This window comes from Pieris brassicae, chromosome 13 (genome assembly GCF_905147105.1).
Source record: "Pieris brassicae chromosome 13, ilPieBrab1.1, whole genome shotgun sequence".
NCBI classification, from domain to species: domain Eukaryota; kingdom Metazoa; phylum Arthropoda; class Insecta; order Lepidoptera; family Pieridae; genus Pieris; species Pieris brassicae.
Window position 1 is genome coordinate 1094279 of NC_059677.1, and position 12538 is coordinate 1106816.

A 12538-nucleotide genomic window follows, 5' to 3' on the forward strand; every position below is an offset into this window, starting at 1 on the left:
TCTTGTTATTTATTATATATTTATTTATATTTATTGTTATAATAATAAAAACAGTAAAGCTGTTTATAAGTGTTGTCAAAGCTTATAGTCTGAAAACTCTTCCCTATAAAGGCACCTTGCGTATTGGATTCCATTGACATACACAATTCACACATTCCATGTACAATTCTTGCTAAAATACAGTTATTGTTTTTTTTAATTTACCTAATCAACCCAACTTTAATTAGTAATGTATGTTCAGTCAATGTTTTGTATCTATTACATACATATAAGCTTTAAGCTACCTTGCTCATGTGATTTATCTTTGAAGCGATGAGCTTTAAAAGCACGGATTCACAAAGACCTACGTCGTGCCTTTTAATATAATGTTGCGATTATCATATTTCAATATACTTAGAATTAATGAACGTCAATGAGACTTTAAAAGCTGTTAAACTGTTTTTTCTTTATTAGCTTGATAGCGTTCAGACAAGATTGCGATATATCAGTTATATGGTATGATTCCGGTAAGTCACTATTTAATTTTGACATAAGGAAGTCCTTACTAAGTCTCGACTCTGATCTCACCCTTAATGAAAGCTAAACTAAAAATCTTTTAACAGATTGAAGTTGAAATTAAGTGACATAACAAGCAAACGAGCTTATATGACGCCATTTTGCGTTGCTGGCCTTTAATTGAGTGTATTTTTTTCATATTATTGAAATGCAATTAGCATTTAATAAAGCAAAACTATTTTTTATAGAATAGCCTGCGTTAATGCCTCAAGACCAGTCTGTCCACAGCTTATCTCGCATTGGCGATGTTTAGACTCATAATGGTCTCGATGAGTATATTGGTCTAACATCGACTGTTTCTTCCATCACTACTCCCTACAATCACCAGCTTATTTTCTACTGGCCATATGGCCAAAGTAGAAGCACCCGTTTGTAAATGATAGTTGACAGTCTTGTTGGGACTTATTGGGTATTTTTGCAGCCCATGGTATTCGCGACATTCTCCCTTTGACCACGAATTTTGGGGTCCTCTTGTAAAACCTACAATGCGGGGATTGAATTACGCGTTATTGTTAATATTATTTACCACTTTCCAGTACTTTACACCATATAATGGTAAGTTTTACGTATAAAGAGTCACTGGGGGTGGTCACGAATCGTTTTACTATTGGATACAGAAACGTTACGGCTCGTTTCATGGCGTGGGGGTCAAGATTCTCCTAAAGTAGCGTGACGTGATATTTGAACGCTTTCTTTGACAAATTCTAGTATGTTTGCTGATGTAGCCATCAAAATAAGTTTATCATTACGTGAAAATTTTGAATTCTATTTCAAATTTTCCTATTTTAATTTTGTGAATTGATCCCTCTATAATGAGCTTCTGTAGTTCAACCTGACACTTTATCAAAGAGTTACAAGAGATTACAATATTCATTAATATTGAGCATTTTTCACCACACTCGTGCCCTGAATACCGCAGTGTATGAATCGGTTGACGTCGCTATATAGGGTTGACACTTACTTTGTTAACGTAATATATTTAAATGATGTAGTAATAAAATAATATAAGAATTACGATGATATGATTGATAATGTAATGTAATATGTAACATCTATGTACAATTCTACCTATTAATTATGCAATGCACGCGTGTGGCAGAATATGCGATGTATAGATTGTACCACCAAAATATTTTTGTAGCAAATTCTTGATTATAAATATTTATTAGAATAGTAACGACGTAATGTGACATATGTCAAGAGATAAATAGTGGTAAAAAGTTTCTTGCCAGTTGTTCTCAACCATCTGAGATCCCTCCGTAACTGTAACATTTTTGAAAGGAATGTCGCTGTTGGCCAAAAGCTTAGCCATGATAGCTCAGCTCAGGCCTATTTTGGAGAGCGTAGCTCAGCTGTAATGGGCTTTCGGAGTGTATGATTTTACCAGCAATAGCCGAAGGTTTTGTATGCGTTTTCGATGTAGTTATCTCTTCATCCGAAGTTCGAAACCGTAGTTATTACATTATTTAACGGGTTCATTTTTTTTCAGCTATTAATTTGATTTAACGCCATCTATTGACGTCGCTATGTAAATATTTATTATTAAAACGGTCGACAACCCTAGCGAGAAGGCGCCAATGAAATGTACAGTATTGCGTTATTGTTTTACGTTAACGAATTTATAAACATCATGAATCAAAAGATACCAGCTGTATATCGTCGCATTTCGACATACAAAACATTATTCAAATACATTCGTTGATCAGAAACTGTGTACAATATTTATATTTGTTATAATATGTACACATATATAACAAATATAAATATAAATATATACATATATTTATATTTATATTTATATTTATATTTATATTTATATTTATATTTATATTTATATTTATATTTATATTTATATTTATATTTATATTTATATTTATATTTATATTTATATTTATATTTATATTTATATTTATATTTATATTTATATTTATATTTATATTTATATTTATATTTATATTTATATTTATATTTATATTTATATTTATATTTATATTTATATTTATATTTATATTTATATTTATATTTATATTTATATTTATATTTATATTTATATTTATATTTATATTTATATTTATATTTATATTTATATTTATATTTATATTTATATTTATATTTATATTTATATTTATATTTATATTTATATTTATATTTATATTAACAGGAAACGAGCAGAAGGCTCCCCTGAGTGATATAGCCGCCCAGGGACACACATGGCCAGAAGGCTCGCAAGTGCGTTGCCGGCCTTTTTGAATATTTGGCCTTTGAGAATTGTTACACTCTTTGAAGGATCCTAAGTCCAATAGGTTCGGGAATACTTCAAATAGGCAGCTGGTTCCCAATAGCGCGCGGCAAAAACTGCTGAACGACAGACGTCTAGGTGATAAGGTTGGCATTCTGTATACTGTCTTGACGTGCGATGATAAAAGATGACAAAATACTAATATTCTAAATAGCAATATTAACAACAATATATATAACTGGTATACATTATTAAAACAAATCAATAATTAACCTTAAAATATAATAACTAAAATATATTTATAAAAGCTAAGTAGTTTCCGAAGGTGGCAGCGTTCCCCCTTTGAATAGCTAGACTAATTCTTTGTCCGAGGTAGCTGCCAGTTCTTCGGTCTCCTGTGTTGTCCACTAACCTTTTTGCTATATCCTTATAATGCTAGGACCCCTCGACCAATGATCTCGACACTGAATGGGACAAAATCATATTCGTAACCTATATAACTACATTATCAAATTAAGGTTAATTATTTTTAACGTAATTTTTTAAGTCCTTTTTTATTCCTCCTTTAAACAAAGGTAAAGGTTGTCATTTTTTTTGGTTGACTCACATTATCATTTATGGAATAATTTTTTCCAAAAGTAGTATGTTAAGACGATTTTTAAAACTCCAGTATTCATCAACACAACAATACCAGATTAATTTTTGGCACAGCCAATGTCTCTCCATGTACATCGACAGATGTCTATTCCCGTTGACCTAAAAATATTCACGTTTTTCGTAAACGTATATGGACATTTCTAGAATATAAATACACGGACGAAAGTAAAGGCCACTGACATGGCGCTAGACCAGGCACATGAAGAGAGATACAAGGTTGAAATGAACAAAAATTATTACAGAATGTCAACCACGATATGGAAAAAGGAAAAGAGGAAGACAGAGATAAAGATGTGCAGCGTTTTGTCGAAGGAAAGGGAGAGAGTGATTGAGGGAGAGTGAGAACGGCGATCGAGCATGAAGCAAATCGCCGTGGAGTGAGAGGTGGGAGCGAGAGGTGGGAGAGAGCTATACTGAGAAAGTTTAAGGGAGACAGGATGAATATTAAATGACAGTTGCGAAACCCATGAGCGTTTTCTATTAATAATAATAATTTCATATCTAAGTATAGATGATGCATGATAAGCATCTAATACCGTATCATGGTTAACAGTTTCCCTTCCGTTGTAAAGCGAAGCAATAATAATAATATTGTTTTTGAATTCTTCAATTTTACATTTATTATAGCTATAAGTTTGTCTATGGTTCAATTCGAAGTGTACATAGAATTATGTTGCTTTGAATTATTGATTTGCAACCGTCTATTGCGTGGTCTATTGCATACGTACGAGGCTCGTTTGGACTATTTCAAGTTAGATACTCTAAAACTCCGACGTGACTCCATTGACCTGGTTTCTTTGTATAAAATGTTTAACTTTAATACTCATACTCACCTTTGAAAAGTTTTATTTCTTTGTAATCCTAGACGATGGCACTGACTTAGCCAGACGCCGCTTACCGTCTACAATCTAAAAATACAATTAAAGGACTGGCGCACACCTTACGCAGTGTTGGAGACGCTCCTGAGACCTGACATGTAGTAACACATTTCACTCACTCACTTGCTGGGTTCAACATGCACATGCACAACATGTTGGAAACAAAAGCGAAAATTATGTAAATTATATTTACTGTCAACACGTCATAATACAGACATCTCACCCAAACTAAACAACTCCATCGCTTTATGAAGTTGCGTTCTACTCAGTAACATAGTATTCCTGACAGATTCACATAGTACGCGGTAGAAAGATTAAAAAAAATGTTATTAAGTAAATTTCAATATCTACCGATTTTACAGAATGTTTTATAAATATTGTTACGAAGACGGGTCGACTGCAATGTTTCTAGATTTTTCCACTAGTTAGAGAACTTTTCAGCAGGCTGTAATATGATTTCTGACCGTTTCAGGAGAGGGTCAATCACATATTAGAAAATTGTAATTTCCATAATGTTACCCTAGTTTTCAGGAAGCTGAAACCTTTTTCAGTCGGTTTCAGAACATGTGTAGTAGAGTGGTGCAGTTTTCAGGAGACCCGTTTTCAGGCGTTTTCAGGCCTAGGTATACACCTTTGATGAAGGAATATTCTAGACCAAACTTTCTAGGTGTGAGACAAGGACGAAATGATACGAGAGAGAGAGAGAGAGAAGATCAGAACTTTCTCGAAACTAGACGAGCACTCTAGAACGCCGTACAACAAGGACGGAGCAACGTGCGAAAGAGACACAGAGTGCGGACGTTCTAGAATTGTGCAATCGCTACTCAGTAGCAAGCCCGCCTAGAAAGTTCTCGAATATTGTTTAGAATTATTCCCAGGGATATATAAGCGAGCCGAAACGGGATTAGTCGCCTTTAGTTTTGAATGCGATAACACGAGAGGAACACCGAAGCGATAAAGTGCGAATAAAGTAAATACAAGTGATAAAGTACTGTGTGAAGTGTGCATAAGTGAAGTAATTAGTGACTGTGTTTTTGTGTGTTATTAGTGCATCTCTGCAATTATTTTGTGCTCATAAATTCCTCATTGATTTACCAAGAAATAAACCCTTGAATAAATCCACGGCATTTTCTATCCGATCCCCTAGCTCGTAACAATATTAACAATACTCTTTTTATGGTAATAATTTTATAAGGTAAGTCGATAGTGTACCAGGGACGTACAGAGTTTGTTAGGAAAACCTTTCTGTTACCAAAAAGTACCACATTGTTACTTTACCAAAACATAAAAAAAAACAAAACTATATCTTTATTTTAGCTTTCATTATTTATTAATGCGATGTATTTTACAATTAATATTATCTTTGAAAGAGGTTATATAATTATTACTAATAAAAAGGTAATCATAGTTGAGGGACTGGGTTCCCTGCGTCAAGTTTGACAATGACTCATTTTATGGATTTTTTAAAATGTTTCCTATGGAAAAGCTGGAAAAGCAAATCTAACACATTTTTATTTAAATTATGAGTGTACGTTTTGCAACTTCGGGAGTTTGTATCTTGACAAGTGTATGTTTATTTATTGAAGTGAAACTTCTTTATCGGCGTTGAAAAAAAAAATACCGTCACATTTTCCCGTTACGTGCCATCTTTTTCTTGTCCCTACCACGGTTGATTCGAAGAGATTCGAAGCCATTTATAACAAAAATATTTAGTAGCGATAACAATGATAGTAATAATTCTATTACAATTAATTTAATTCTGTAATAATCTTAGTAGTAATAAGGTAAAATGTAACGTCTATTTTTTTTTTAATAACGTCAAAGAAATTTCACTTCTTACGTGTGTACAGTAGAATACGCACACATTTTTATTTATTATTTGTATTAGTTGTTGATGTTGGTATTATTATTATTGTATTATAATAAATTTGAACAGGAATCTATCAGCAAATCGGCTTGAGAGGGTCGCTGAAGGTGCACTGAATAGCCCATCACTGGCAAGGCTGTGGTTGGACCGCTGTTTGCTGGTGGAGCTACCCACGGCGAGACTTCCTCGACTGCACTATCTGTAAATATTATTTCTTAATTATTCTAGTGGTTAGCCTGACGGTGAGAATTTGAACCCAGGAGCCAGAGCCCGAAGCTTCACAAATTCACTACTTAGCAATCGTAAACAAACGAGAGAAAGAGGTGAAAATACTTGCAGCTGGTTATGGCGTCCTTTCAAGGTGTACTATGTCCATGAGTCTCTTGCAATGTAGGTGGAAATGTATGCGGGAAGGTCGGCATTTAAATTTTTTTGCCCCGTCTCAATATTCGAGATGTTTAAGTTTATTTTATGGTACATATATAACATATAGTTCTTACCTATAGAAGCACTTATAGTAAGATACTGATAGCACGGGCGGTAAAAGAAGACTGAGTAGAGGACGTGTAACGGAGAGTTTATTGCCAGTTCTTCTCGTTAAGTTGATGAGAGAACTGGCTTAAAAAAAAAAGATTAACTATCTTAACTTAGAACCGTTTTTTACTGACGCACATATATAACAGTTGTTGGCCAACTAGCTTCGTGCGACTTTCGTCCTTGATGTTGTAGGTTCAATCCCCAAGCGCAGAAATAGACTGTCAATGTGTTATTCGCTCGAACAGTGAAGGGACACATCGTGAGGAAATTGGCTTGCCTTCGACTTTTTAAGTCTAAGGCAAGCCAAAGTGTCAGGCACAGGAGGCTGACCTACTTGTCTATTAGATTGACATGCCGAAAAAGGTTTTTTTTACATCTTTGAAACATATATTAAATGCTTAATAACACCGTCATCGCCTGATATGACTATCGGTTATTACGACGAAATACGTCCTTTCGATGTCGTTATAATAGATTTTGACTATGTATATAAGAGATAATTTAAAATGAATATAGCTCTTAACAATTAACTGATCTATAAATGTTTTTATTTTAAAACATTTATACGTTAGCTCATATTTGAGCGTCGTGTTCAGCAAGAAATCAGTCAGTGTATAGTTTTGAGTACTTTCACTTGATCGATCCATCTAGTTGGTTTTCTGCCACGTGATCTTTTGTCTTCTGTATTACCAACCACGATCAGTTCCTCCTTCTCATCGACTCTGCTCATTGTATGGCCGCAATAAGATACAATTAGGTGTCTGCTGTTTGCTACTAGTGTAATTAAATACTTTAAGTGAAGTTTCCGTTTCCTTTATTAGGAAACAAAATTGGCATCTATAAAACTGTCGCACAACCGAATTACGAGACAAGTCGTATTCAAATAATTTCTTGTTCAACAATTTAATAATATACCTGATGTTACCTCGAATAATATTGAAATGAGACATCCCACAGCGAATAATTCGCTAGAAATAGTTTCGTGAAAGGCCAGTTATATTTAGGAAGTGTCTTTTCTATGTAAATGTATTAATAACTTGAATCTAAACGCTTTATTTATTTCGTAAAATATGAATAACATAAAAAGAAGTTGAAGTTATAAATTTTAACAGTAATACAATGTAACATTTAAGCACCACGCTGGTGCGGTGGAGCTGGCTTGCATTGGTGGGTCCACCGTTGGACATTATCTTCCTCCATCCGGTTCCAATCTGGCGTGGCATGCAGTCAGCATTTAATTCACCGTTAGTATTCTTAGATTTTTCTGTGTGTGGAACCGAAAAAATATTCTTGAGTGATTCTTGTGTGTTCTGACAGTCTTTATGTAATTGTATGATAGGGTCTTTCAATGATAAAAAGTCGATTTCATTTGCGGTTCAATTATGTGATGATTGCCACTGTCCATTTATTTTAGATGAGAGTTATATTTCAAGAAAAACTCTAATCGCTCTCGAAACTATACACTGTCGTAAGAGAGGTGCAGAACAGCAACCAGTGGAAAAATATTGTCCGCTCCAGGTGTTTCCTTGCAGACCACAACTCTAAGACATTATTGACCTCTCAATACTGCGATTTATATTGTGTAACGCGAACGGAATGATGCAAGAGGTCGTTAACCTAATGTTAATATAGACTGCGCAACAAAATAACTACGTGCTATATTTAATCAGCCATAAATCAATGGAGTAAGGAAGTATGTTTAAGATTTAGTATTTAAGTGAATTTATGAGACTATGAAGAGTTTATTTGATTTAGTAATAGCGTATCGTAAATAGCGCATCTTCAGAAATAATCCTTCAAAATAGATTGACTAAAAACAATCCCAAAACAATTTCTTGTATTACTAGTGAATGTACGGTATGGCGTAGTCGGTGCGTACGACATTCCTGGACGCAGGTTCGATACCCGTCTATATACAAATGCAATGTCTATGTGCGCATGTAACATACGCTCGAACGGTCAAGGAAAACATCGTGAGGAAACCGGCTTGCCTTAGACCCAAAAAGTCGAGTGTGTATGTCACAGGACGTTAATGATCATGAAACAAATACAGAAATATGAAGTCTAGACTTAAAAAAAGGTTGTAGCTCCACTGATTTATTTATATATTCGTAGTAAATATACTTGTTTACTTACTTCCTGATTTAAGACTTTAGGTCAGGTGAGTCTTCTGCCCGCCTGTTTGTTCTAAAAAAATAACTATAATTAGATTTAGGAAGAAGATAGTAACATCGCAGTTTTGCCTTTCGAAGTTTAATATTAAACGTTTCATACTCACATCAAATCATAATCGTTTGACTGTAAAAACTTTGATACATAATACATTTTGTGAATGACGCGGGTTATGTAACCTAACATTAGTTCTAGTTAATAATTGATAATTACACTTTTGTACACTCAAGAATTGTAATATAACATTCTCGTTTCCCATAATATCCTTTCGACTGCATTTATATTCTTCATAGGTAACATTATTGTCACTTAGATTATGAAGCCATAAATGAGTCAAGTTAGTTATACCGATAATGTTATGTTAGTTACAAGCTCATGTGTGTAACGATCAAATCCTGACACGTGGCTTCAAACAAGATGTTTAATTTTTTGAACATCCCTCCAACAATTGCCACCGAACCTAACCCGTACCGAATATATATAAAAACATGAAACAATTAATTCATAATCGTTTGGATTTTTTCGTCCTAAAAAGTATTTAGAACCAGTCATGGCCATGTGTAATACCTTTTCAAAATTCCTATTAAACACGCCAAAACTTTTAATATAGGGTCACCTTTCGGTGAGTATATTGTATTCCGGGGTCCGAAGTAAATAAAAAGCTCCGATTTGAGTAAAATTTAATATTATTTTCAATACAGCCAATTAACAACCATATATAACCATGTCTAGCAAGGACTTCAGTACCAATCTAGTGGATTTTATGAAAAGGATACAGGTGTAGATGGTTTTGAATTGAGTTCAAGGAACTCCCGTAAAACATTTTTTTGCAGCTGATGACCTTATCTAACCCCTGGTTTGATCCACGACTGGCCTACCCATACGAATAAAACACATTTACATACATTGAAATATAATATATATATAAATATATTGGCTTTTCGAATGAAGATAGAAAATAATTATGTGTTATTCCAAATGCTGTGGCCGCACTACGGATAAGTGACTGCTATTTATCAAAAGTCAAATCTTTATTGCATTCCTTATGTTCATACTTTACAGATGACATTTTATAATTTTGTTATAATAAGGACCTTAGGCATAACAATGTTGTGCGATTGCATGCTTTATTATTATTATTTTATTTAATAAAATAAAATAAATCAGTGGTGCTTCAACCTTTTTAGATCTGGGCCTCAGATTTCTGTATCTGTTTCATTTGTCAATCTAATAGGCAAGTAGGCGATCAGCCTTCTGTGCCTGACACGCCGTTAACTTTTTGGGTCTAAGGCAAGCTGGATTCTCACAAGGTTTTCCTTTACCTTAGTGTTAACTTGATACAATTAAACTATAAAAGCATGATTTCACTGACTTCCAGTAAACACTCGCAAGCCCTCTGGCATTGAGACTGTCAATGGACGGCAGATCCAGTGTCCAGCAGTGTCTTCAATTCGCGGGTGAATTCCGCAGTGTGGTCGCTCTAAGTTGCTAGATTACGTATGTTATAACTGGATCAAAATACTAGTTCCAAACAGGTATTGGCACATGTCCTTGATAAATTGCAAAATCAATTGCTCGAAGTATTTATTAGGACGCTTGTATACAGTACATCCTCTTACTAAATTTAAAATATCATTTAGATAGCAATTTAAACCAGCTGCCCCGCGAACGTGTTTATAAATGGTCTCTGCTAAAATACCTAATTTTCCATTACGATATCGTCTAACTAATATGTAATTTATAACCTTATTTACTCGAAAGGCTATTTAAGTCAAATAACACTCCTTTTTTTAAATAAACGAGCCTACGGGACACGCAGCCAATGGCCACGCCCTTTTAGTTGGTGGGTTGACGGCCTTTGAGGGAGAAGTACACTTTAATTTTGAATAGTTCGAAATATTTCAGGCCGCTAGTTAAACGGCGCCGTATAGTTAAAATGCGAGGCTGTATATTAAACCAATTGGCTGTGACATATACATTCTTATAACATTTGTTGTTACGTGTCGCAAAATTTTAAAGTTTAGGTATTTTGCTATGTTAAAGAAACTGGTTAGGTTTTTAAAAAATCTTTTTGTTTATCGTCTTTATATCTAGTCTATGACACTCAGAAATACCGTGGCCATTAGTGAAGGCATGTTAAACTTCCGTTCATAATTTGATTTAGTTAATACTGTTCTTCGTATTAAAGGTCTCGAACACTTAATCAGTGACAGCACCAACGATTCCACTTAATTATAGACTCCGATAAATGCGAGTAATCCCACATAACCCCATTATTTCACGTTAGGTCGGTGACGAGGGTCGACGCGGCTATCTTGCTATTTGTATTCTCGAAAGATATCATTTAGTAGTTAGGTTTCTCTCTTCCAAGGGTAGGATTCAGGGAAACCTAACGCTAATGAGTACCATATAAGCAATGTGTTTTTGAGCCTGAAGTATTTGACTCGAAACGACTTTTCAAAAACTAAAAAATTTTGTGCGTGTACTAGTGTACACACGTAAGAAGTGAAACATCTTTATGACCTTATTTTTCGAAAAATGATCTACTATATGCAACTTTACAGAAATTGGGTAAATAACAACAAGCAGTATAAACAAAAAGCTTTTATATCATAGTCACAGAAATAATACAATTATTTCATTTTACCTTATTACTACTAAGATTATTACAGAATTTCACTAATTGTAATAGAATTATTGCTATCAATATTATCGTCATAACATATTTTTTGTTATTAATGGCTTCGAATCTCTTCGAATAGACTCGACAAGAAAGAGATAGCGCGTAACGGAAAAATGTGACGGTTTTTTTTCCAACGCTCATAAAGAAGTTTCATTTCAAAAAGTTCTTTATGACAGGCGTCACATTTACAGCTTAGAACTCTCATTGCACGATGTTATGTCTCCGCTGTGGTGGTCTACGGCGTAGAATTTTGGATGCAGACAGAGGCAATGTCCAAAAAACTGGATGCGTTTGAGATCTTTATCGACGTATGCTTAAAATATCTTGGACATACCACACACGAAATACAATGCTTAAGAAAAGGAAGGTCTCACGTAGCACTTAAATACGAGGTCCTTCAACTAGTCACACAAGACAGTGGAGACCTGGCCGTAGGCGGACGTGTTGGTTGAAAAACCTAAGACAATGGTTTGGTCAAAACCCCAAGTCATCACAAGCGTGGCATCCAAAATTAAACTATCCGTGAGATCACCAACCTTTGCAAAGAGATGGAACTTAAGTTGACTTACTAACTCTAGTTAAGAGGTTTAATTGATAGCGGTTAAACATTGTTAAATTTAGTTTTCAATTGAATTTTGAAATACATAATTTTAGTTAAAAACATTTTCTATAATATTTAAACTAGGCTGATCGTCACATTTTTGAAGCACTGCTTTGTTTCACACAAATTATTAGACGCATTTTGATTTTTACCTTTTTCTTTCTTTTTTCAACGCTTTCTGGCATTGAAAGTGTCCATGGCCGGCTGGTCTATAAACATAAATATGAAGTAAAAAAACTATTTAACACGAAGCGGTACAAAAATAACAGACACTGGTAACACTCAAAGAGTTAAAGTGGAATTGGACCAGTCACAGTACCCGCCTTTGCAAAGACAGAGTTGAGACACC

The 12538-nt window shown here is 34.3% G+C and overlaps 1 protein-coding gene across 2 annotated transcripts in view; it reads left to right on the forward strand.

The window, feature by feature from the left end:
- LOC123717849 (lutropin-choriogonadotropic hormone receptor) overlaps positions 1 to 12538 on the forward strand; it is a 133082-nt gene that overhangs the window by 31143 nt on the left and 89401 nt on the right. For both annotated transcript variants that reach the window (XM_045674099.1, XM_045674100.1), the window contains exon 3: positions 6266 to 6397. In XM_045674099.1, coding sequence (XP_045530055.1) covers positions 6266 to 6397 — 132 coding nt within the window. The remainder of the gene's footprint in view (positions 1 to 6265; positions 6398 to 12538) is intronic.